At 45.7% G+C, this 27,152-nt stretch overlaps 2 protein-coding genes across 3 annotated transcripts in view; both read right to left on the bottom strand.

The window, feature by feature from the left end:
- Positions 1–2: 2 nt before the first annotated feature.
- On the bottom strand, positions 3–9,013 carry rnaset2l (ribonuclease T2, like). Of its 2 annotated transcripts, XM_086036775.1 has the most exons (10): positions 8,605–9,012; positions 6,211–6,301; positions 5,727–5,912; positions 4,802–4,869; positions 3,237–3,294; positions 3,101–3,168; positions 2,850–2,963; positions 2,729–2,777; positions 2,082–2,156; positions 3–580 (listed from the first exon to the last, which is right to left on the bottom strand). In XM_086036775.1, the coding sequence occupies exons 3-10, from the start codon at positions 5,895–5,897 to the stop codon at positions 404–406; spliced, it is 780 nt and encodes a 259-aa protein (XP_085892901.1). In that variant the 5' UTR covers positions 5,898–5,912; positions 6,211–6,301; positions 8,605–9,012; the 3' UTR covers positions 3–403. The 2 variants fall into 2 exon arrangements, with proteins under 2 accessions (XP_085892901.1, XP_085892903.1); XM_086036777.1 differs by lacking the exon at positions 2,082–2,156 and having other exon boundaries at positions 8,605–9,013.
- A 3,890-nt stretch (positions 9,014–12,903) lies between these two features.
- dlc (deltaC) overlaps positions 12,904–27,152 on the bottom strand; it is a 51,626-nt gene continuing 37,377 nt past the window's right edge. The window contains 3 exon segments of the mRNA XM_086036774.1: positions 12,904–13,472; positions 14,361–14,469; positions 16,659–17,346. Of these exon segments, the coding sequence (XP_085892900.1) occupies positions 13,467–13,472; positions 14,361–14,469; positions 16,659–17,346 (803 nt within the window). The 3' untranslated portion in view covers positions 12,904–13,466.

Raw genomic sequence — 27,152 nt, 5'->3', positions numbered from 1 at the left:
GATTGCGTCCAAGTCATTTTTTTAAGTCAGATTGCAGCAGGAAGGCCCAAAGACATGTGAGTTCTCTTTTCAATCAAGTGTTAAGCTAGACAGTGGGGGTTTTTTTTGTGGCACTTATCCTCTCATTGAAAACTAACATATTAGCTGTTTTGGTGGAAAGAAACAATGCGGAAGTGATTTGAGGAGCTTAATTTAGACAAAAGTCATGTGGAAAAGGCCACTCCCAGTCCAGAAAAAACAAAGGATGAACAGAGTGAAGTAAAGTTTGAAGGGCTCAGCTGTGGTTGAATCACAAGAAGGGGGTGGCAGGTCTTTTCTTGGCTGATATTAGCGACGTTTGTCCATGTTTAAATGTTGGGTTAGCAGGTTGTGGCCATGTTTTAGTGTCGGAACGGAAAAGACGTCACCCGCAGGGCTGCAGCGGGCGCCGGTGGTCGATGGGCAAGAACAAGAAGGTCCCCTGGGCCGGGCAGGGGTGGCCTTTGGAGGCGCTCGGCGCCCACTCGGCGTCGCGGCCGCGGCAGCCGACGCTCAGGTTGCGAGACAGAAGGATCTTCACCTGAAACCAAACCTCGCGCTCCTGAAAGATAGGCTCTCTCCGTTATTTGGACATACGTTGACCCAGGGCACACTTTCGGCAGGTACAGCTGTGGTAAAAGCGGCAATATTTCTTGGCGTTTGCAGAAAGTAAAGCTGTCGTCGCGTCCTTATACATTAGGGATAGACCGATTGGGGGCCGGGCCGATATTCGGCATTCTGATCGACATCTGTTGGCCAGTAAATCAATTTAAAACTGTGTTAACGTCAAGGAAGTATTTATTTCACTTTTCGGTTCACTTTATAAGAGATTCTACTGAACACTCTGCACCTTTTGTTTTTGTTTAAAATCAAAACAAAGAGAAGTGCAGTTTGCACATCATTTTGGAGAACGTTAGCTACTGTAGAAAATATAGGGGAGTTTTCATCGAACTTTAAGACGTGCCGATGACCCTGGGAGCTCCCTGAACTTTTACCACAAAGATGTCTATTTTCAAAAATGTTTTTTCATGAAAAAAAAAAAATCACTATTTTACTGTGTATGAATATCGGCCCCTTTGACTACTACTGATCGGCATCGGCCCCGAACAACAACATATCGGTCTCTCTCTATTACACGGGCGTTCATTCCATTCGTATATATTTTCAAAGACACAATGGCCTCGAAATATTTCTTGTAACCGTACTCGGTGTCTCCGTCTCCGTGTTTCAAGGGTCTCTCGGTCCAGGTCGGTAGGCTACACGACTGCTGACTTGACAGACGTTCTCAGGACAGTCATGGACGGCCTCACAACATCTGTTGGAGGAGGCCAACTACCCCCCACCCCCCACCCCCTCAAGTCCAGAGTCAATGCAGTGCGGCCACCGAGCAGGAAATTCTAGCGCACTTTATGCTTCGGTCTGCTGACCAGCCGATTCGGTGTTCCGGCAGGACGCACGGACAAAAGTCTCCAAGTGTGGCTCAAGAAGCATGCTGCTCAATTGGCCAGGTAACTAACTCCGCTGACCTGAACCCCGTAGAAAATCTCTGAGGAAGATGAGAGCGACCAGGGATGTATACTGTCAAAAAATTCTTGTAATAATGATTTTAAAAAATAAATAAATAAATCACCACTATGCAAACCTGAAACATTGTTGAATATACATGCTTAGACATTACAACAAAGTTAAGAGTACATTTTCTTTAGATTTTGATGCCGATATTTTCGTTTTCACTGAAAATGAATATCGGCTCGAAATATCGGTTATCGGCCTCCTTGACTACTAATAATCGGTATCGGCCCTGAAAAAAGCATATCGGTCTATGTCTAACGAAGGGCATAAATTCCGCCTCGTGATGCTGGTGGAGCAAATGGCAACACGTGCAACGCCGTCATCCGGGCAAAAGGTGCCTGCCTACTTTGAACAGAAAACATTCCCTTTTCATTAACGCTTTTTTGGTTTGTTCACCAAATAATTCCAACGACATTACTTCATAAGAATTAATTTACGATTCAGGACATTTTTAAATCATGAAAAAAAACGAAGGTGAAAGAGGAACTGACCTTGTCGTCTTTGACGCACTGAATCTCGCACTCGTCACCAACGAGAGGAAAAAGCACATTCTGCACCTCAGACAGCTGCACACACATGCACAGGTTTGTGTCTTTTCCTGTTTTAAGTCCCTTGGAACCACCTCACTTCCTTTTTTTCTGAATCATTGAAAACCTTAGTGTGACCCCCGCCACCCCCAATTCTCTTGCTATTTACTGTCATACTACAGGAAATGGACTGCTGCCATACCAGAAAAAAAAAAAAAAAAGCACATTATGAGATAAAGTTCTCATTTTAAGTGTGAGAAAACAGAAGGAAACTATTTCTTCCGGTTGAAGTAATTGGCAGAGGCCTTTTTGTGTTTTATAAATCGTAGTTACTAACTCCACAACTACACTGCTCTTCTATAATAGTGTTTTTTAAAAAAAAGAAAAGAAGACACAGGTCTGCGCTCGTTATCTGAACCAGAAGGAACTGAGTCCATTTTGTTTTGCCAATGTGGAAGTTGTGAATAATTATACATACATCTATACAAAAATAGGCTTTTTCGATTAGCAGTATAGCTTTCAACTTCATGCCGCGAAAGAAGCAAACGAAACAAAAATAGAAGTCAGAGCTGATCAAGGTTAACAAGACAGTGACGTCATCAAGTTGTTACCTTGTAAGGGCGATCACAGGATGGCCTGATCCCGGCGTCCTCCAGGGCTCTGGGGCGGGCACACGCGCACATTTTGGGAAGACACGTTGTCACGGTAGCGCGCGCGCGCGCGTGCGCTTACTTTTGCAAGTCGAAGCGTTGTCGAAGTTGGAGACAAGTTTGGAAGTATCTGAGCGGAGAGTTCAGGCCTTCCACGCACGCCGCACACGCGCCGTGTTTCTCCCACTCGTCCCTCCTGCGATGCGCGCGCACCCACACGCATACGCATACGCACTCAAGATGAAATGACTTGAGAAAGAGCCCAATATGTTTGGGTGTCTTGCCGAAGAAATGCCGCGTGCGAGAATGCCCCCTCGTCTGATCGGCTCTCACCAGAAATGGAAGCTGGATCGACTTTGCAGCAAAGACGGCCACGAATCTTCCAGCGCCTCCTGCATCTCCTGAGGGAGCCACCACACGCCGGTCATCTCGTGCACAATCGTTGCGCAATCATGTGCGGCAGGCTCACCTGCACGTCGGAGAAGAACATGGGCCAACACCTGCAGCATTCCCGCACCTTCATTGGCCTGAAAACACAACCACGTTGCCACTTTAGCGCATCGCTAACGTTGTTAGCGTGCGGCTCGTTTTCAAGTCGTTACAGGGAAAGATTTGATTTGATTTTTTTCAAGAATATGCTCTACGCAAGCCTACTAGTTGAAACAGGGCATTCGGATAAATATGGCGTTTTTGGAATAAGTGATATTCCGCTCGTTTTTAGCCATATCTCATTTTGTCACTTGCTGTCGACTGAAAATGACATCACAACTGCTCACAACGACCAATCCCGGCTGAATCTGAGCTGCTTAATTTATATTCCACAAACGCAAAATGAATCCGAATGCCGCGTTTCCCTTAGTGGGCCTGCTGGGAACATATTCTTTCAAAAAAGATGTTTGCATTGACTCGAGACTAGGGATACGCCGATTATCAGCACGGCTCCGTTATTCGGTAGTTTTGACAAATATCGGCACGGGCCTTTTCTCAAAAATCCGCCGGCCGAAAATAGTTTCATTTAAAACTGCGTTAACTGTGTTAACTTTGGAATTTCGGTTGACACGATAAGAGATTCTGCTGACCCTGGGAACACTCTGCACGTTTGGTTCTTGTGTGAAATCAAAACAAACAAAGTGGAAAACTATAGGGCGCTATTGTTGAAGTTTTCTTGTCACTTTTGAAGACAGGCTGATGAGCTCCCTGAACTTTGGTAGAATTTTACAACAAAGATGTATATTGGCAAAAATGGAGAATAAAACATGATGCAAATCTGAAAACATATCAGTAAACATATCGCCGCGGTCCTGTTCGAAACACGTATGTCCAATTTTGTAATTATTTTTTTTAACGTTCAAGTTAATGCGACGTCGGTAACGCGGAAACCCCGTTCGAGTAAAAATATGAAAAAAAAATAGACCTAACACGAACCCTTAAATAGGTTTAAACCGAGTGAAGAGTTTTATTTGATTTTATTTTTGTGAAATTGATAAAAAATGTTTTCCTTTTTGTCGAAAATGAATATGGGCTCCAAATATGGGTTATCGGCCTCCTTGACTCGGGATAATCGCCCCGAAAGAGCCATCGGGTCTTTCTCTACTAAGAGCTCGGTTGTCCTCAGTTGGTAACTTTCCTCTATTGGCAACTTTTTTGAATGCTGAACTGAATTTTCGAAAGGGACTTCTTGCATCCTGCTCAAGACATGAACGGCTTGGCGGCAGCCGCGCGAGCTGAACGCCAAGCGGCGAAAGGATCCAAACTACTTTGGAAAGCATCGGACACGTCCGCGCCGAGGCCACAAAGTCATCCGAATAACGCCGTTGCTTTTGCCCTTTGCACTTGTGGGAAAGCAAAATGGCCGCCAGCTCGCAGATGGCGACGACGCGGCGCTCCGGCCGCGCTCAGGCCGAAGCGCGGCGGAGGCTTCCGGAAAGGAAGGCCGGACGGCGGGCGGCGCGGCGCGCAACTGGTCCCACTTCAGCGTCAAAGCGTGTTTGGATTGTCAAGGCGGTTGGGCGCAGAGCCGCGTTTGTGCTTTACCACAGGCCGTGGATGGTCCAGGTGCTGACGTGCTCGGGAATCTTGCAGAGAGAAGCCGTGTCCAAAGACTGACCCGTGCGTCCGCGCGGACGAGCAGGGGAAAAAAACAGACAGATGCGCGCGGTCAGAAAACAAACAAGAACAATGCTTTCCTTCGTTCATTCCTTCCATTCTTTCCTTCCTTCTTTCCTTCCTTCTTTCATTCTTTACAACCTTCCTTTCTTTCTTTCTTTCTTCATATTTTCCATCCTCCCTTCCCTCTTTCCTTCCTTCCTTTATTCCTACTTTCCTGTCTTTCTTTCTTTCCTTCTTTTTTCTTTCCTTCTTTTTTTCTTCTTCCTTCTTTCCTTCCTTCATTCCTGATTTGCTTCCTTCATTCTTTCCTACCATCATTTCTTTCTTTCCTTCCTTCCTTGCTTCATATCTTTCCTTCCTACCTTCCTTCTTCCCTTCTTTCCTTATTTGCTTCCTTCATTCTTTCCTACCATCATTTCTTTCTTTCCTTCCTTCCTTGCTTCATATCTTTCCTTCCTACCTTCCTTCTTTCCTTCATTCTTTACCACCTTCCTTTCTTTTTTCTTTCTTCATACTTTCCTTCCTTCTTTCCTTCCTTCCTCTCTCCCTTTCTTCCTTCCTTTGTTCCTTCTTTCCTTTCTTTCTTTCCTTCTTTCTTTCTTCTTCCTTCTTTCCTTCGTTCGTTCGTTCGTTCCTTCTTTCCTTCCTTCCTTATTTCCTTCCTTCATTCTTTCCTACCTTCCTTTTCTTTCTTTCCTTCTTTCTTTCTTTCATCTTCATCTACCTTCATTGTTGGTGGAGCTACATGTAAATGTCTGCCTACACCTTCACTACCCTCTCACTGACAATAAGGAACATCACGCTATGTGGCGAATGAAAGTAGCAAGCCGGCGATGATGTTGAAGGTCACCTGGCAGAAGCCTCCCGGCCACTGCAGCGTGAAAACCACACACGTCCACGCGCAAAAAGTCTGGTCGGCGCCCACTCGGTCATATTTGTCGCGGCCGTACGCGGTTGGCGCGTCGCGCAGCAGAGCTGCGGCGCTCATGCAGGCCAGCGGGGGCAGCAGCCAGCGCAACATCTTGGGTCCCCTCAACTGGACAAACAAGTATAGAAGAAGATCGCCTTGAGATACAAATACAACACATGCACTGGTATCTCCAATCATCCTTCCCCACTCCACTGAAATGACTGCAAATGCAGTTCATGCGTTCCAGCCTGCTTCCAAAAATCACACGTGTGTGGTTTTTCCCAAAAAAATTTGAAGGAAAAGAGAACTCTATAATGTTGTACTGGTTAAAAATAACATCATTCAATAGACTGTAAAAAAATTCTCCTCCAGGAGATGGACGGACGGACGGACGCGGCGGGAGTCCTTTTGTTGCGGCACTTACCAGAAACGTGCAACCGACCGCTCGCTGGTCGGCAGGCAGGCAGGCGGGCGGGCGGGCAGGCGGGCGGGCGCTGCACTTTCACGTCGTCTCACTTTGCACGGAAAAAAAAAGAGAAGTGACGCTTTTGTCTGTGAAAGCAAAACCTTTGACAGCTTCTTGTTCCTTGTTATAAACCGGCCCTCTTTGTTTGCATGCATCCACGGTAGACATGAAAAGACGACGCCCCCCGCAGCTCAAATATGGCTTTTTTTTTTTAGGGGTCATGCAAAACAATCAAAGCAAAACGAATGGTTTGGAACCTTTTTCAACCTTGCTTTTTTTGGCACCATAAAACTATTTACTACATGCGTTGACACGGATTTCAAGTTTGTGCGCGTTTGTATGGGACACCCTCGTCACGTGTACTAAACAGCCAGTACTTGCCGGAAATTGCCGCCAAAGCCTACTGGAACGGCTGGATTTGGTTTGCCATCAATCCCGGATTCCCACTCGACGCGATTTTGGTCATACTGGCACCTCCCGCCTGCTCATTGGCCGTCACCGACACCCACTCAATGGCTGTTGACTTGTATGAGCGTTAAAACGCCCTTCTAGCTTGAAATGCACGGGTGGCGCTGCAAATCAGCACTTTGACGGCGGCTTAAGAGCGCGGCGGCCGCGGCCTGCACAAAGTTTGGCCTCGGCAGCCGACCGTAGTGCGCTGGCATGCGTTCAAGTGTGTGCGCGTGTGTGCGCGCGTCCTCGATAGGATGAAACAAACACAGCAAGGGACTTTGACTGGCAGCGACAGGAACCAGCTCCTGGGAAGTACTTGTACTGTACACTACACTACATTTATAGTCCATCCTCATATTTATCTTCTCCTCGTCTCCCTCGAGGCCTCCCGGCCGGCCGGTTGGCCGCCGTCTTTTCAGGCGCTTTTTGCTGGGCCCGCTCACGATAGACACGCCAACCAACTTTGATGTTGCTAAGTCAAACTGGTTTTGGAGGCTTAATAAATTTGTTTTAAAAATGGCACAACTGAGCCCAAAATGGCCACCTCAAATCAAAATGGCAGATTTCAAATGTTTGGTTTTTTTCACGCATATTTCTTGAGAATTTTGTTTTCTTTTGTGAGGTTCTACCCACGATAGGCAATTCGACAAAATGTCATATTGCTTAGTCAAACTGGCTGAATCGGACGTCAAAAGTTTTGGGCCGTGGCTTCTCCGGATCTTTTTGCGGATGGACAAGTCGAGCAAATTTCATCTCGCGAAACTGGCTTGCGGGGGCCGATGAGCGGAGTGGGTTGTGCGTTTTCCATTTTGCCTCCAGAGAGTTGCGGCCGCGCTGGCGCCGACAAAGTCTCGCGAGCCCAGAAACGCTTCCGGGTAAACCGGCTCAGCGACATGTCACAACATTCCAAAGGAGAAGCATCGTAACAAAAGCAAACAAACCAAACAATCATTTATTTGTGATCAGAGTCCAGATTTTGAGTCAGAATCTAATGCCATAATGACTTTTAACTTTAATGTCAGCTTTTTGGAAGATAAAAAGTTCAGATTTGGGGGAAAATAACACAAAAAATGCCTTAACATACACGGTCGCTTTTTTTTTCTCACAAAAAACACCTTACTATACATGGTCGTCTCATGAATGATCATTTACACATTGTCTTCATCTCAGTCTTTTTTTTTTTTTGGGGCCAAAAAATTACCATGTTTAGAAAGGCGTTTTTTGTAAAAAAAAAAACAAAGCAAAACAAAAAAACATGTATAGTCAGGCGTTTTTTGTAAAAAAAAATGGTAGGAAATGTTTGCAAAATATCATATTCACGGGCCACATAAAATGATGTCGCGGGCCGGATCTGGCCCCCGGGCCTTGAGTTTGACACCTGTGGCATTGCGGGTAGAGCAGGGGTGTCCAGCTCCGGTCCTCAAGGGCCGTTTTCCAATTCCTCTTACGGCAACACACCTCGTTTAAATGATCAGCTCATCAGCAAGCTCTGAAGAAGCTTGATAACCATCATGATCCCTCGAAACGGGTGCGTTGCAGCTGGGCTAGATGCAAAACAGGCAGGACACCGGCGGCCCTTGAGGACCAAGTTCGGACACCCCGTTCCCTCCGAAAGTGCTGCTTTTTTTTCCCCCTCCTTCATGTCACGGGTTCAAATACAGCTCTCAACTTACTTGTATTTCTATATCATTTCTATATTCATAATTTCTTGCGGCCAGTCGGGAGTTGTAAGCGAGACGCCGCGTTTCAAGTGTTTGTTGAAGAATTGAACAGGTATGCAGTTGAGCAATTTCGATGTAGTTCGTGACGAATGTGCAGACAGGAAACACAAAATGACTGGACTGACATCTGCAATCGTGAGCCAGTGAATGTGGAAGGCAGTTGAACCGTAACACCTACTCGCTCTACTGGCTGCTGCTGCGGCTGCTGCTGCTGCTGCTGCGGCTGCTGCTGGCCTCTTTGCCCCAAAAGAAGGCTCGCTCGGGCTCCGTCTACTTCCTGGGAGAGGGTCATCGGGAAGACAGCTAGATGGTCATCACGCGCGCGCGATTGGTTGCTTCTTGATCAAGACACGACGAGTGCGCTCGTCTCGCCGCTGTGGCCAAAGTTTGACTTCACGGCTTCCTTCCATTCTTTGTTGCTAAACACGCTAATGCTCGCGTGGAAAAAGCACACGAGCTGACATTGTTTGAATGCGAAAAGGACAACCATGCCAGGCTTTTGTCACGAAATAAAAAACAGGCAAAGGACAACCAAACGCTGCAGTCGATCGAGTGACGCGCGTGATGAGCGACGGTGGCCGCTAGAGGGCGCCACACACACGCACATCATCACCGCACTCGTTTTTTCATCAGTCCTGCGGGGGGCGGATGCGTGTTGTGGGTATACAATACAATACCATTTTATTTATAGAGCGCATTTCATAATGTTACAACTGACTGGATTCCGCCATTTTTGTGTGATGAAAAATGTGGACTTAATTTTGAAAACATACGTATTTGGATAAATGCCTGCGCAAGTCAATACATACCCCATGGCATTATGGGAAAAATGCTTAGCATTTTCGCATTTAGCCTACGAGTACATTCAAATGTATTTGCAATTACATTCCAACGAGTTTGCAAATACGTTCAAACATCATTGCAAGTACGTTCAAACATGCGTTCAATATGTTTGACCGTACTTGCAATTATGTTTGAACGTATATAATTACATTCAAATGTATTCGCAAATGAGTCCGCCAGTCAAAAATGACAAAACAATATCAAGCCTCCTGCCCCTGTGGCAGTAGAGGGAAAAATGCAATATTGTTAGCAATTAGCCTACAAGGACGTTCCAAACTATTTGCAAGGTCGTATGTTTGAACGGCTTTGCAAATATGTCCAAATGTACTCGCATTGACATTCAAACTTTTTTAAGAAGGCCATTCCGGACACTTGCACTTTTTTGGACTCTTTGCTTCGATGAAAGGTCCACAAAAAAAAAAAAAAAAAAAAAAAGTGAAATTTTACTGGTCACGCGTAGGTGACAAATGCGGTGAAAACATTCCGGGAGCATGTCCGTGGCATGTCTGGAGAACAAAAGTGCAGAGTCCTTTCCCAAGTTGCAAAAACATTTTCTGTCCCCAAACGTCAGAATGGAAGCTTTGAAAACCAACGTTGAGCTGATGACATTTCTTCTTTTTGGGACTGCGCCCTCCTTGCATGTGACCGACCGCATGCTGTACCTAATCAAGGGAGCAGAAAAATGGCAGGAAAGAGGTCAAAGGTCAGGAAGGAAGCTAAACATTTGTCATTCTGAGGTCAGCTACTCGCCCCCCCCCCCGCCCCCCTCCCCTACCCCCCACAGAGACTGCATGATTCTACTTCCTGTCACATGACACAAGACGGCAATTTGGAGCCGCAGGAAACAGGAAGCGGCTGCTCGTGACACTGGAGCGCCAACGCGCACGCTCACACGCACGCCTTCCACGGCGGCCCATAAACACAAGCGCGAATGCAAAACTACACTTGAAAGACACACACACAAACTCATGCAAACCTCAAACGTAGCCACACACACACACGACAATAAATTAAACATGCAATACACACGCATGCAAACAGATACATGCACACACACGATAGAAAAATACAAAACCACACACTCTTATTCAACATTTTACACACACGATAGAACAAATGAAACAATACACAAATCCAGACACACAAGCAAACTGTTATACACCCACACAAACCACCCTTCTAACACACACTACTCAAATATACACTCTCGCGCACACACACAACAACACTTGTAACACGCACACACACATTGAACAAGATAGACTTGCGCACAACTTTGACTTCCGCACGCTTGCAATGTGTGTGCGCAAGGCGCAGGTCAAAGGTTATCAGCGAGCCGCTGGGCCGGGCTGACATCCACGCCGGGTGCCTGAATCCAAACGCGCACACACCGGTACCGCGTTACATGGCGTGTCCAAAAGAGGCTCTTCTTCTTTTTTCCTGCATGGGGTGCCAAATAAAGTCAAGGTAAGAAGTTGCGCTTATGTCGCGTCAACTTCCGCCAGTGGGGTGGAGAAAACACACGAGGGCGCCTTCTGGTATTGTCATCACGGCGCCCTCGTGACCGTCACGGCGAGTCTGGCCCCGCGCATCGTTCCCACCGAGGTAGAGGGCGAAGGTCGGCGGGGGGGGGGGGGGGTGGCGGTAGGGAGCCCGTGAATGATGAGCGAGGAGAGAAAAAAAGGAAAGAAAAACAACAAGTAGGAGGAGGTGAAGACGCACGCACGCAGGCGGACGGGCGGGCGGGCGGGCCGGCGGGCAGGCCTTTGTTTGCCGCCTTCTCCTTTGCGCACGGCGACGTCCAGCCGGGGAAAGTCCTTCTGCCTGGTCACAAAGCGTTTGGGCCAAACACAAGCGGCGGCGGCGGCGGCGGCGGCGGCGACGGCGGCGGCGGCGATGGCGGCGGCGGCGGCGGCGGCGCTTGAAACGTGGCCAAGCTGCGAGGCTCGCCGCTGCTGCCACATTGGGATTGAGCAGCAAATTTGACAACGCACTCAAAAAAACCAACTGGGTTTCATTGACTTCCTGTGGCCGCTTCCCTCTGCTCACTGCGCAGCCAAACTAAGGAGAGTCACTGTCGCAAAGACGGACTTTGACGTCGTTTGACTTGGAAAAGTGGCTGGACGGCCCATCGGAGAAATCCAAAACAGTTTGCGCACTTTGCAAAGCCAAATTCAAATACCGTAGTAGTTGTGCGTCTTTGGCGTGTCGTTCAACCGTTGGATTCAACAGGAAAAGAATCGTATTCAAGGATCAAAGAAAGCTATTACAACAGTCTTTCGATCAAAATATACTTGAAAGTGTTTTTTCCACATTCATTCCAAGATTTTACTCAAGTAAGTATCACTTTTAAGCGTGGTAAAAATTGGAGTTGAAAAATATGAATGATTGCGATTAAGTTTGGAAAATTTGGGGATTCATCAGTTACAAATTTTGAATCGCTTGACAGCACTAAGACATGCATATATGTACATATATATTTAATATGTATCTTGATTCAGAGACACATCAATTAACACACTCATTCATAAATAACACATATACAGATATAAACTCTCTCAAACACACACACACACATACAAACTCAACTCTCACGCACTAAAGAAAGACACGCAGAGAAATTCAAGATATACACGAACGTACAAAGACACACACACGCGTTTGACCGTTAGCAGGCAGACGAGCTGGGAAAAAGTTTGCGTGGGGGTCAAAGGTTGCAGAGGGTGACCAAGTGATGACAGCTGCTTGAGTGTGTATTTTATGGCCGTGTGTGCGCGCACTTCCTCCTTCTCACGTGTGAGCTGTCCATCACGTCTTCATTCTCGAGCACAACATTCCCACGCTCACGTGCACTCTTTGTGTGTGCGGTGCGCGTGCGCGCGGGCGTGACCGACAGTGTGACGACAAGAAAAGAAAGTCAAAGCAAAGAAGCGCGAGCAACAAGAGGGAAAGCGAAGGTGACGCCACGATTGCGTCAGCGTCGTGCCAAATACCGCCGACAACATTGGCTCTTTTGGAAGGTGAAATAGGAAAGCATGATTTGGGCATTCCGAAATGTATTTGGCGCGTCCAACAGCGTCAGCACGCACGCACGCACGTACGTACACGATTGCTTTGACGCTTGCTATGCGTACAATACGCCGAATGACGAATGACGTGATCATTGCGCCACAATTGTTAACCGATCGGGAGTGGGGCGGTATAGGGCTCATTCCGATTGGCTGTTGACTCTCCATTGGCATTTGACAGCAGGAAGAACGACGAAGCCTCCAACGCAAACGGTGGATGGAAGGCTCGCTAGATTCCAACACGCTATAAAAAAAAAAAAAAAAAAAAAAAATCGACATTCTTCTTCCAAACATCTTCGTTTGCTTCAACGTCCCCGGAGACACCGGCGGTAGTTGATTTGCTCATGCGAGCCGCAGGAAGGAACAACTTGATTTTTGCACGCACGCACTCCGGCTAACACAAACATGCGCGTAAACAAAACACACTCACGCGAACACGGGCCCACACACTTGGTGGAGTTTTACGGCGCAGCTGCTGGAAGCGACAAGTTGACTTGATCAAAGTTGACATAGCGCCCAAGCGGGAAGTCCTTCATTGTCCAATTCAAGACACAGCATGCGGAGAGTTAAGCCAAGTCTGCTTTTGTCATTTATTTATGAAAATAGATTAGTTAAATATCAAATATGTACACATTAAATAGAACTGTACACACATTGCATCGTCTTAAATTAACACACACTCACTCAAGCACAAAAGACACACAACAAAGAAGAAGATGATGATGATGATGATGATGATGACGAACGTGGCATTTGTGAGGCGACAGGCACAAGACTGACGGCTGACGGCTGACGGCTGAGTTGAAGCGACGACGCGTTCACAGCAACAGACGCTCCAGATTGGCATCAGCATCCAAATGGGATGGATGACAAGAAGGATGATTGAAAAAGTGCAAATGGTGCGCAACATTCAGTCTTTGCTTTCCTTCCAATCATGCTTTTTCTTTTTTCGTGGCAAAGACAACAAAATTACAAAAATCAAATCAAATAATAATAACGCCAAGACACCCATCCGCTTATTGTGTCTGCTGAGCAGCAGGATTTCCAAAAAAAGAAATAGAAAAAGAAAATACGTTTCTTCCATTCTGTCGGCTTCTTCCCCCCAAAAAATCCGTTGACGGGCGGGAAGTCAAACCTGCAGTGAAAAAAAAACAAAAAGATGGCAGTGACTCATGTGATCTGTGTGTTTGGGTGTGGAAGTGGTGTTAGTGTGTGCATGTTGTTGACTGCGCGTGCATTATCCATCCATCTATCCATCTATCGATCGATCTTTATTTATTTATTTATTTATTTATTTATTTATTTATTTATTGACAGACTGACGTCCGTCACTGCCGGACGCCCATTTTCCTGACCGTTGACGGAAGTGGCTTTTTATCCGTCAACGTAATCGCAACTAACCGCGTCCGTCTGTGACGGCCCTTCAGTCCTTCACTGGCAGACGCCCGTTTTTCGGACGCTTTTTTCGCGATCAACTGATGGACTTAAATGACAGACTGATGATAACGATCCAGTTTGTCAACAAAAATGACGGACTGACAAATGACAGATCGGTAAATTGAGTCAAATGCCCAACTCTGGCGGAAAAAAAAAAAAAAAAAAAAAAAAAAAAAAATATATATATATATATATACATATATATATATATATATATATATATATATATATATATATATATATATATATATATATATATATACATATATATATGTATATATATATATATTCACATATATATATATATATATATATATATATATTCACATATATATATATATATACACACGTGTCCTTTAAAAACAGAAAGTCACTTGACTATTTCTGCAAAAATCAAATTCTTTCAAATATGGAAAATAAATGTTTTCTCCCCTTATTCCAAAAATGTTAATTTAGCTTTGCAAATTCAAAAGAAAAACATACTACAAACAAGACTATTTTGCGAAAAAAAAAATGGAGACAACAAAAGTGTGACGTGGCCTTGAAAGGAGCGGGCAAAATAAGTGGCAACGTTTTGTGCGTGTACCTCAGTGGCAAAGAGGCAGTGTTCCATTTGCTCGGGAGTGGCCAAGACGTCAGGTAGCAAAGCAAACGCCGCCGCCGCCGCCGCCGCCGACGACGACTCGCGCCGCATCCTAGAGGACACGCACACACAAGCAGGCCCACGCACAGACACACAAGCAAAGCGTTAGAATGCACAACACTTGCGGGCATTTTTTGCCGGCCGTGATGACCATACTAGAGGAAAAAAAACCTCAAAATGACAAGTTATCACATCAAAGGCTGAAAATGTGAACTATTCCAAGATTAGCTGCCGCGACGGTCGTGGCCTGCCAATAGTGAAAACTGATGCCCATTGAAAGGAGAAGAAAAGACGTTTTAGAAATCTTCCAAAAACGCTGATGAACATTGAACACGCGGTTTCCACAACAATGGGGGAGAAAATGGGCAGAAAAAAACCCCAGACCAAAACAAAACCAACAATTTGAAGAACTGAAAAAAAAAAACCCTAAACAAAACAAATGTGCATATCTGTGAAATCCCAGATGCTGAACTGCAAGCACGCGGGGGTCCGGTTCGCTGTACGAGAATAAAGCCCATCAAGTTAAGATGAATCGAAGACAAATTTGATATGCGCCGGAAAAAAAAAAAAAAAACTTTGTTGAACTCCAAATTTCAAGGCAATAAACTGATCCAATTTTCAGTTCAGCAAATCAGCAAAGAAATAAGAGTTGACAGAAGTAATTGTGCCCCAACGCTGAGTAAAACCAACTCAGCTCATTGTTGGGGTGCAAACAACTTGCTTGCTAACATTGTTTCCATAAATATCAATGGTTTATATTAGAAGTTGTTTCAACTCCAATTACGCTTTTAGCTCACTAAAAAAATATGAGTTGTGATTTTTACAGTGCGTATTGTATATGCGTTGCCATTTGACTCCTCGCGTTCGCTACCGCTTATCTGCGGTCGGGTCGTGGGGGCAACGGCTTCGGCGGGGAAGTCCAAACTTTCCTCTGCGCAGCGCTTCACGGGGGACATACTACTGTCTCACTGTCCCCGGGGCCTCCTGCCGGTGGGACGTGCCCGCAACACCTCATTCCGATCAGATGCCAGAGCCACCTCATCCGGCCCCCCTCAAGGCGGAGGAGCAGCGGCTTGACTCCCGGATGGCGGAACTTCTCACCCCATCTCTAAGGGACGGCAGCCCGAACACCCTGCGTGGCAAACCCATTTCCTCCGGGATCTTGTTCTTTCTTGTCAATAAAAAAGAACCGGCGATGGACCGGTAAATCGAGAGCTGGGCGCCTACTTCGCCACGACACACCCATACAGAGTCGGCATCAGTGCAGACGCCGCTCCGCCTGTCGATCTCCCGTTCCGTCCTGCCCTCACTCGTGAACGAGACTCCGAGATACCTGAACTCCTCCACTCGGGGCAGAATCTCATCCCCGACCTGGAGAGAGCACTCCGCCCTTTTGCCACCGAGCACCGCGCTCTCAGATTCGGCGGTACCGATTTTCATTGCAGCCGCTTGCCACTTGGCTGCATTCCGCTCGGCCCGGCCAGCTGCTACGGGTCGGCTGCCTCCGGCGGGACTCTTTCCGCAGCGTCCCTTTCCGCCGGTGTCCACGGGGATGGCCGCCACCACGTGCGCCGACCACCTTGCGGCCACATCAACAACGGAGGCACGGAGCACGGTCCGCTCGGACTGGATGTCGGCCGCCTCCCCCGCCCGGGACGTGGGCCGAGTTCTGCCCCAGGTGGCAGTTGAAAGACTTTCTGACAGGAGATAGCGCCAGACGTTCCCGGCAAACCCTCCCGATAGGTTTGGGTCTTGCCCCACCGCGGGAGAACAAGACACCGCCAGGTGGCGATCGGTCGACAGCGCCGCCCCAAGTGTCCAAAACGCGGCCGCAAAGCCGATGACGCGGCTACAAAGTCGATCATGGAACTGCAGCCTAGGGCGTCGCGGTGCCAAGTGCTCGTATGGCCACGCTTCCGTTTGAACATGGTGCTCGTTATGGGCAATCCGTGAGCGGCGCACAAGTCCAGTAAAACGCCAGCAGTCAGGTTCTTTGCTGAAAATGACCAACGTTCACATGGGCAAAATTGCTCATCTTAAAATGTTAACAAAAGTTTGTTGGCTTGAAATTTTAACTTCACTCAACTTTTTTGACAGTGTTTTTTTTTTTTTCAAACGCAACAATTCGACATATTTGTATTCATAATTTAAAAATAGTTAGTCCCGGTTTCCCAGCTGTGCTCTTTTTTCAGGAAAGTGACCTTTTTTGGCACTGGCCTAAAACAAGTGACTCTTTCTTACCTGTCCAACTTGTTGCTGCTGCGTTGCTCCTTGGCCAGGTTGTAGTCGGTGGCCATTTTGTTTTTGAAGACGGCCCCGCGGTCGCCTCCGCCCACGCCCAGCGCTGCGTCCTTATTGGACACTTTGACGTGTCCTCCGGGTAGGAGGAAGCTCTCCTTGGCCGCCGCTCGGTTGTTGACGGCCTCCAGGTCGTTCTTGAGCGACGTCGATACGGCCGCCAGCTCCCTGCCCCGCCGCAGTTGCCGCGTGACAAAGACGGCGCCGGCCACCAGGAGGCTCAGCGTCACGCCGGCCAGCGCGCAGGCGGCGGCCAGCGCGGCGGGGAATGCGTCCTCGATAGGGGGCGGCGCGGGCCAGACGGCGTCCCCCACGGCGTCCCCCACGGCGTCCCCGCAGCGCGCCCCCATGAATCCCGGCGGGCACTGGCACACGGGCCCCGAGAAGTGGACAAAGCAGCGGCCGCCGTTGAGGCACGGGAAGCGGTCGCAGGGGCTGGAGCGCAAGGAACAGTCCTTGCCGGCGAAACCCAGCGCGCACGTGCACGTGAAGTCGGCCACGCCGTCGGCGCACGTGCCGGCGTTGCGGCAAGGGTTGCTGGCGCAGTCGTCCACGTTGGTCTCGCAGCGAGGGCCCGCGAAACCCGGGCGGCAGCGGCATGCCACCGTGCCGGCGTCCAGGCACTCGCCACCTAAATGGGAAACAACACACCAAAAAACACCTTAGCTTAGCTTAGCTTATCTTAGCTTAGCTTAGCTTATTTGAGATATATTAGCATATTAGCCTTCAGAACAACAGCTTCAAAGCACGTTTGCCTTCAAAATATTTTGGCAAAAAAGGAACTTTGAATCTCATTCGAAGAAAGTTTCACCTTTCACCTTCAAGATATACACTTTCAATCTTGTTGAGTTCTGTTATCCTACACAGATACTGCATCTAGTTATCTTACAAGAATCAAGTCATATTCTTATATCTAAAATATAAATGATAATATATGTAATAAAGTTAAACATCAAAAATACATAGACATGGATATACTTAGTCATGTTTCTTTGAGGAAAAAGGTAACATCTTTTCTAGATAATCATCACTTTCTTACAATACTCAAAAGATAAACTAGAGTAAAGTCGATCAGTTTAGGGAATTCGGTATGAATAATTCCCTCTCATATTTTCCAGGAAAAAAAAAACATCTTTTTGAGACCAAATATTGCTGTTGACAAAAAGTAAAAAAAAAAGAAGTAAAAAGTAATTACAAAAATATATAAAAGAAGCACAATTTGGGGAGGAAATGACAAATTACATTTACAATACAATTTTATTTAGACCGTATAGCGCAATTTCACAACAGCTATAGCTTTGAACAGAGCAAAATGTCTTTGAAATAAATAAGTTGGAAGCTTAGGGGTGAAGTTTTTTTTTGTTTTTGCTCTCAAGTTTTTATCGAACGAGAGTCAAATTGTATATTTAAAATGGGGGGGATGGGGGAGTTTGATTTTTGGAGAAAAACAGAGAAAAGGAACAGCTCTTGTTGCGAAAACGATATGAGCGTGGCCACATTGGTCAAGTCACATTCATTTGCAGGACCTTTTCATGGAATTTCCTTTGCATGAAATTCCGTGTCAAGTTTTGTCGGTTTTATTCTTTGAACACAACGATGTTGTGCGCAACTGATGCATGCTTCGTTTTGTTTACGAATTGTATTTTTCCAGGGTGCGGTGAATGCGCGTGGACGAGTTTGGTACCTCCAACAAGGTTAAGAACCACTGTATTAGAGAAATATAGCTTACCTTTAAAAACAACTTCAAAGCATGTCATATTTGAAAAATAACTTTGAAACGCATTAGCCATAAAAACGCATAGCTTAGTCGTGTATTATTAGCCTTAAAAAAAAAAAAAAAAACACTTCAGGGGTGCGTTGGCAAATTCACTGACGCCACACTAACAGCACCCTGAGGGTGGGTGTGTTTGGAGAGGCAGAGCGCGCTCATCTCCCGTTAATCTCCCAACGCAGCCTACGTTCGAAAGCAATCAGCGACGTGCGCTTGAAATGTTTCCCATCTGTACTGCCTGACGCACTGGGCGCTCCATTTTCCCAGTTGGAGCGGCTCAAGTGCGCTCTACTACTCCGTTTTATGAGTACTCTGAACAGTGTCGTTTCCTTTACGCCCCTTTTTTTTTTAATGACGATAATGAGACGATGACGAGCTAAACGTGGCTCTTTGATGACTAAAATATGACGTGACGTATATGAGTTTTCCTTGACGAAATTGTTAGCGCGTGGTCTGTCGAACGTTCAAAACGCATGACCGGAATCGTTCGGATTTTAGAATGACGGTGCTAAGTTTCAATTCCTCGTTAACCGTGCGGAAGAAGGCCGTACAAAGTTGGACGGAGGGAAAAAAATAATAAAAATGTGCGCGCACGGTCATGGTCAAGGTCATGAAATGAAAGAAAAGAGAAGTTCATGTGATTTGCCCCAAAATAATTCCCTTTTCTGTTAATCGGAGTCGAAAATCGTTAGGAACCGGAATCGAATCAAAGAACCAGAATCGTCACAATTTGAAAAATGCCCGCGCAGAAAGAACAACACGACGCGTTGTCGACAGCGGTACCGGTAAATGTGGCCACAAACTAGGTGGAAATGAAGCCACAACAATTGCCAAAGAAAATGTTTTGCTTATTTTGGAGGAATGAGCATTGATTCCACTGTTACCACTCGATCTGTGTGTCATGCATAACCCTTAGTCGATCAGAAAGTCTTTGCTCTTGGGTGGAAACCTTGTAAACGTAAACTTGTAAAAGTAAAACCGACAAAGACCTTTTGTTTGCTTGTTTTCGTCGACTAAAACTATCACGAATAGTAATGACTAAAATGTGACTAAAACTAATAAGCATTTTGCCCAAAAGACCAAGACTAACTCTAAAATGCCTGCTGAAAACCACACTGACTCTGAACAACTCAAGTGCACGTTTGAACAACGCTATCCTTCAAAAATACCTTCCCATTTTAGCCTTCACAAACACCGTCAAAACACATTAGATGCAGATGCTCGCTTTGAACATGAAAAAAAAGTCAAATTAGCACATTAGCCAAGGAAAACACCTTCAAACATACAAGTCAGACTTCAAAAACATATGATACCTTAGCATAGCATCCTTCACAAGCACATTAGCTTAGCACGTTAGCCTTCTTAAACGCATTACACAAATGTTATCTTATCGCGTCAAGATTACAAACGACCTTGAAACACAATCGTAGCCGCCTAACCTTAAAAGCACGTCTGTGCTGCACATTAGGCTTCACAAGCACCTTCTCAAGACATTCGATAAAGTTGCTCGCCTTGAACATTTTTTTTTTAAGTACCTATCATATTAGCTCATTAGCCTTGGAAAACAGAGCCGGCCGGGCTTTACTAACAATTTGCGATTACTTACATGGTAAAAAAAAATGGCCTTCCGACTTAGGCCGACTATTTTTTTACGTTTCCCGTCTATCGTTTATTGCCTACAAAATGGCGGAGCGGTCCGTCACATAGGCGGTATGCCCAGCTCTGTTAAAAACATATGAACTTAAAAGACTTACATTCTAGACCTTGTAGTTTAGCAAAGCATCCTTCGTGAGCACATTAGCGCAGTGCGTTAGCCTTCGAAAAGGCAATGGCTGAATGAGGCCAGGGTTATTCTTCTTTGTCAAATATAGACCGTTTAGAAACTCAGAGCGTTGCTCAAATATACCGTTCGGTTATTCAGAGTGCAGCGAGAAACGCGTGCCGGAGTGTGCTCTAGTCGCTCCAACTGAGTACACGCACGGTGTGCCCAGAGCGTCAGGCGGCACAGCTGGAAACAGATCAAGCGCAGGCTGCTGATCGGTTTATCGCACGGGCTGCATTCGGAAATGAACGAGAGGGGAGCGCGCCTTGCTCTCCGGCCACACGCACACTCTCAGAGTGGCGCTGGCGGGTCGAGAGTGCATTTCCAAACGCGCCCTAGAGTGTGGATTCGCACCCAAAATCCTGAGTCCCTGTTGGCGTTGACGTCGGTAAACGAGGGCCGAATCGGTGAGTATAGAAAAAACACATCGTGGTCCCACAGATGGAAAGTCCAACTTGATTAAAATGGTACATGGAGCGCATTTAAAGGATCGAGCACTTTGTCCATGCCCAAAGAGCTTGACAAAGCCTCACGTTCGCTTATTTGAAAATGTAAACACTTGAACTGTAAAGCACAGTAGCAGGTGCAGCTTTTGACTTCATCGAAAGGTTTCCTTTTTAGTTTGAAATGGCTTTACTTGAAACAACTTCACAACACATCAGCCTTGGAAAAGCAAACGTGCCCTTTCATGCTTATAAACCTTTAAAAATTAGCCATGACCACAAAACTGAATTGTGGACGCAATAGGTCCATGGAAGACATTGCAAGAATGGACTCAAAACATGGAATCCAAAAAGAGCTTTATGTCTTTGGAATGGCCAAACTTATTCTTATAAAGGCTCCGGTGGCCCAATCTCCAGCTGTAGCTTGTTTGCCGTTTGGAGGGTACGTTCAAAGCGCACAATGAACTAACTCATTTACAGACCCAAGCGAACGACACATCGAGCAAACTGTCCATCGAGTTTGGTCAACATGAGCAGCCCCACGCGAACAAACGGTTGGCAGGCACTGCGCCATCGAGCGCTGCACAGAAGCACCCGCAGAGCGTCGCTCTATGCTACATTTTAGCGACAAATTCATCTATCGTCAAATTTATCGACAATTATTTTTGACAATCCATTCATCTGTTTGTGCCGGTTGTGTGAGGCGGTTTGATTTGGTTTTGTTTAATCAGTAAACAATAGCGAATAAACAACCATACTTGGTTAACAAACAGTAATCTTGCTGAAAAAAATGTTTTTGCATCATTTACTCCGTTTTATTTCTTCAAATGGTTGCATGAAATAAAATCATCTGAATTCAGATAGATTTGTTAAGCAGACTATACATCTCTTTAAAAATGTATCTGTATACAGATGATTTTATTTTGTGCAGCCACTTGAAACACAATTTTGTAAATTCAAGCATCATTATTTTTGTTCAGCGTAGGAGAAAATATTCGCTATAAACTTCAATGCAAAATAATTTCTGATCCGATTAATTGATGGAATAGGCGATTGCAAAAATATTGGCTAGCGGGAGCCCAAATTTCGACTTTGCACGGACGTCGTTCGGTAACCGGCCCATAACATACGGCGGCGTACGACGCGCTTCGCTTGCACGTTAGCCTTCAAAAGTGTTAGCTTAGCTCATCCTACTTCAAAAAGTACTTATCATACGTTTACTGTTCATAGATTTTTATAAAACCCTTAAAAACATTAACTTGGCAAACTATCCTTCAAGAAAGTTATCTTAGCACATTAGCCTAAAGGATAAGCAGCAAAGCACTTTAGCCAGCACACCAGCCTTCCAAAAATGTTAGCTCAAGACGTCATCATTACTTGTTACTCGTTAACTTCAGTCGTTAGTAGAACCACATTCAAAGTAAAAATGTTTGTGTCGCGCCGCCGCCGCCTTGCAAGCGCGGGCGAGCATCGGCAACACTGCCTCGCAGTTAGGTGGTCTACGTGGCCACGAATCTCCAAGTTGGGTTCCGAAGGTCTCGCGACAAAATGTAGTCAAACGAGGTGAATGGCAACAGGCGAAGCGTACGCGGACGCCTCAATGCAGAGAGCCCCCGCCAGCTCGCTCGCGTATCCTTCAAAACATTGGCACGTCGTCGAGCATCAAAAACCTTCTCAACTCTTCTCGCGCCGGGACCGACATTTTCCTACTGTCACCAAGTGGCGAGCACCCGTTGTGATGGAAGTTGAGAAGAATACCGAGAAATTGATTGTCGACATCGTTCGAGAATTGCCTTTGAAAATATGACTTGACATATCTTTTTGCTTGCTTCAAGAACAATTATGAACAGGAAACGAAAACAACACATTTGACTTCATGATGACTGACTAGCCGGCGGGGTTTTCACTTTGAGATAGGGTGACCATATTTTGATTTCCACAAAAAGAGGACAGAGGCCTGGAGGGAGTGAAACAGTCCTCAACGATGCCATACATTCAAACCCTCTTGGAAAAAACAAACTATGCCATATGGGTCTTGCATCTTGCAAAACGGATATGATTGCAACATTGAACAAGAAATGACATCTTTATCACCCGACCACAGAAAGACTTTTTATCATGTGGAAAAATATGAACGTATTTGTAAGTTACTTTGTGCTTAGTTCTGCCACTCGATACTGGTCTACTATTGGATGGCGATGCACATTTAAGGTTGCCTCAGTCAATTCCATAGGAATTTGTCTTTTGCGTTCTGCGCTGCATGCGCCACTATCACAGTGACCATATTTTTTTCCACACAGTGTGCAGCCGCCCTATTTCAAATGAGTAGGCCTCCTCTGTTTGGGAAGCAGAAAACAACAACAACAACAACAACATCATCGTAGCTAGACTTTTATGCTTGGGGGAGCATTGGGGGAGCCGAGGCTATCTCAGGGCGTCTGCAAAACAACACTTTTTTTTTTTTTTTTACAAATCCAAACAATTCTTCGGAAAACACTGATAGGCATTTACGATATGTTCTCTATGGAGAATGGTGGGTGAAAAAAAATCGGAAAATGATCTGTCTTAGCACCTGGGGGGATCCAATCAAATTGGCCCTCTAGCTCCACCAGTGGTTCCCTCGATCGTGTGCGGCCAGCTCCGAACCGAGTGCAGTTGCGTTTGGCAAGCGGTCAACGTAACGCAGCTCTCGGTCCAGTGACCGAGCGGTGGCGAAACGCGGACGCGTGAGTGGGATGAGCGCATCTGCTCCACAGTGCACACACTAGTCCCGACTGGCATCCCTTAAGGGTCAGCCAGAGTCCGCGACACACACGCCGGTAGCGGTGCACTCCGCCTCTCTTAAAATAATACAATACAATACAATTTTATTTATATCGCGCATTTCAAAGCACTTTACAAAACAATACAATAAACAGAACAAAACAATAAAAGGCTGTGATACATGTATTAATAAATACAGGTGTAAATAATATATAGAATATAAATAAAAATATAAATTGTAATTTGCCCGTACATTTATGTATACAATCTTACAAAGTAAAGTTTACAGTCGCAATCGCTAACGGACGCTCCGTATTAGAGCCGAAATGGGCAGGACGAGATCGGTCTAACAAAAAACGAGTTTTTAATTGTTTTTTTTCCACGTACAAAAATTGTTATACGGCGTACACAATTTGAAATGATCAAAAAACGTATGAAATACGGGGAAAACGTATAAGTTGACAGGTATGAGTTACCGTCATTCGTAGCGTGAACAATTGTTGGTGCGACTTGCTTGACTTGTCTCCCCAATGGTGCACACCAAATAGACGTTTATCAAAGGCAGAAAAAAAATGCCTCCATCATTTTTTTTTTTTTTTTTAAATACATCGAGGGACTCAAATTACCGAAGGACTCTTTCACCCCGAATTTTATCCTTTCAAAATGACCTCACTTGTTAGCTTTGGGCACTATCCCTCAAAAAGTTCTTCAAAATATTTCAAATACAAATCATGTTATTTTTCGTAAAGAAAAATACGGGAGCTCAAAAAACGCATTGGCCTAGTGCCTTGAAAAACACATGCTTAAGACATTGTAGATTGATATCTACAAAAAAAACGACTTAAGTTTGAGCATGTTAGATAAGGGCGTCTTTAAAAAAACATTACAAACCTGTCTTTTTAACATGCTTTCAAATCCTGTTACTTTCAAAGTTTGAAAACATATTAGCTTAGCGCCTTAGCCTTCCAAAACAATCAGGTCACTACTTTAATAGTTCAAGTCACAAACACACGTTAGCTTTCAAACACGTTTGTTGTTCCTTATGTCCTTTCAAATATAAACTCAAAACATGTTCAATTAGTTGCAAAAACACTTGGGAAGAGATTATATCTTAGCATGTCATACATCCAAAACAAATGTACTTTTTTAAGCAGTCACTCTCAAACGGGCGTTGGGGGAGCCCAGTGGTCCGAAAGCCCCAACTCAGAGCTCCGCAAAATCATTCAAATCGAATCAACTCGCACGCTGAGCGACGCGGCCCAACGGCACTTAACTGGACAATCTCCAACAAATTACAGTTGGCGACTCACACCCGCGCACCGGCCGATTGACCTTGGCATACATGCCAACACGCTGCAAAGGAAAAACTGCATCCTGGCGACATCCGCAACGCCGGCACAAAAACACAAACGCTTCAGTCCCGTTCGGCTGAGTTGTTCAGTGTGCGAGTCGAATGCCATAAAAACAAACAAACATGTTCGGTTCATAGTTAAAAAAACGGCTGGAAAAAAAACGCCGAAGTAGCTTGCTATCCCTGGATGTCGGCCTTTAAAGAAAATTATGTTACTTTTATAGCTAAAGGCATGTAAAAAAAAAAAAAAGGATACAAAAAGAAAAACAAGTTAGCTTAGCATGTCAATAATCAAAAACCCTGTTAGCTTACTTAACATGTTATCAGAGTCCCAGACTTCCCCAAATGGTCGCATTTTTGATTTTTTCTCCCTAAAATGTGAGATTGTGCCCATCTACTATACTATGCGATCAGTAAAGTTGCAGATTTTTTTTTCTCTTATGGTAGATTTTTGGGTTGCTGAAGTTAAGCAACTTGGGCCCAGTTGTTGGCAACTATGCATACCCAAATGAGCTTGCCATCTGACATGAACGCCACAGGAAGAAGAAAGGAGACGAATGTCAAAGAGGAGGAAGACTGGCCAAATGCATGATCGCGGGTGGGGTGGGGGACACTCGTGACTGGCTAACGTGTGAAAACAGAACATAGCGGCAATCTACACGTTTCACAAAACAGCATAGACCATAGTTGTGTTTTCGTGCTGGTCGCGCTGGTGTAAGACCAGCAGCAAAAGCAATACAAGACAGCCAAGACTCAAACAGCCGAACCTTTGGTCAGTGAGCAATAGGGATGCGACGATTCATCGAAAAGCAATTTAAAATAGATTTCAACTGCTCAAAATGTGCATCGATGCAAAAAAAAACTTCGATTGATGAATCGAATAATCGATTCAAGTGTTGCGTTGATGAACTTCTCAGAACTCACAAGTTCTATACAGCAACACCTAACAAAGGACATAACTAAAATACCTAAGTCATTTGAATACTCCTTTAGAGTGCTAAAAATGATGCTCCTCCTACTCTTTAAATGTGTTTCCATTCCCGATGCATCGCGCATTTTGAATGTGTCGATCAAATGATGCTTCATGATGTATCGCCTTTGCGGATGGCTGCAGCGCCACACGAGCGCACAGAGAAGGGCGTGGTAACCATTTTTAAAAAGTCCAATCGGGAACTGAAAATGGAAAACTTGATCGAATCGGGGCTCGAGTGAATCGTTAGATTCCTAGTGAGCAACCTAGTCGAAGAACTGAGCCACAGCCGCCCAAGCAGCGGCATGTTGCTGGGGCCCTGCCGGGAGCTGGTGACAGCCGGTGACCAGCTGGAGTCTCGCTGGTGCCACCTGCGGGGCAACAACAGCATGTTGCTCTCGCTGGGTGGCCGAGGCTCAGTTGGTAGAGCGGGTTGCCCAGTGACCAAAGGTTAGCTGCTGCCAATCTTGGCTGCTTTTGTTGCTGGTCTTGCTAGTGACAACGGCAAGACCGGCATGCTGCTGTTGCCCTGCTAGTAGCTGGTGACATCAGCAAGACCGGACCGGACCGGCACCAAAACGCAACAACCGTGCCGGTCCATCTGTTTTTGTTTTTTAGGACCACGAGGACTGTCGGTGCTAAGGCCTGGTACGCCCATAAGGATTTTTCACATCTTGAAAGACTTTCATGCGAGACAGACCCCACACATAAAGGTAAAAAAAAAAATCTATCATTGAACAGTTTTGGTCGTATCGTGTGTAGTGCGCTCCAATAATCTCAACACCACACACAGAGAATCTGTTCTGCCACCGATCTCCAAACGAGGTGCCAGAAATGGGATCCCGTGATTGCATGTGATCTCACAAAAAAAAAGAAAAAAAAAAAGGAAACATCGCAAGAACTGGCTAACTCAAGACTAAACGTGAAAAGAAGAAATGATGGTGGTCTTGGGACTACCTTTTGACAGAAAAAAAACCTAAAAAAGAAACAAAGAGACTGTGGAAAAACGTGGCGGGGGCATTCGATAACTCTCGAGCTGGTCCCCCATCTCTGGGGTCCACTGGACCGGTGTTGGTGTTTCGGGTGTGTGCGTGTGTCTTATTTTACTTTGATGCTTTTATTTGGAAGGCCGGCAAATATGGTGCGCCCAAGTGTCCCGGGTTCTGCCGAAGGAATCGGGAGTGGGAGCGTTGTAGAATATCGATATTGTTTTAGAAAAAAACTTCTTGGCATCTGGGAAACCTCTTTTATTAAAAAACAAACAAACAAGCAAAGAAAAGTGTCGAGTCGAGAGGCTTTGGCCACACACGTGAAGAT

Source organism: Filicampus tigris, chromosome 7, assembly GCF_054856515.1.
Source record: "Filicampus tigris isolate MCC_2025a chromosome 7, RoL_Ftig_1.0, whole genome shotgun sequence".
Lineage (NCBI taxonomy): Eukaryota > Metazoa > Chordata > Actinopteri > Syngnathiformes > Syngnathidae > Filicampus > Filicampus tigris.
The sequence above is the reverse complement of the archived record's forward strand: the minus strand, read 5'-3'. Positions and strand labels throughout refer to the sequence as shown.

Excerpts from the sequence above, each read along its gene's own strand:
- rnaset2l (XM_086036775.1), bottom strand. The coding sequence starts at position 5,897 with ATGTTGCGCTGGCTGCTGCCCCCGCTGGCCTGCATGAGCGCCGCAGCT. Across the intron at positions 4,870-5,726 it reads GGCCGGGAGGCTTCTGCCAG|TCTTTGGACACGGCTTCTCT; the intron begins GTGACCTTCAAC and ends CGCACGGGTCAG. Across the intron at positions 3,169-3,236 it reads TGTTCTTCTCCGACGTGCAG|GAGATGCAGGAGGCGCTGGA; the intron begins GTGAGCCTGCCG and ends TGGCTCCCTCAG.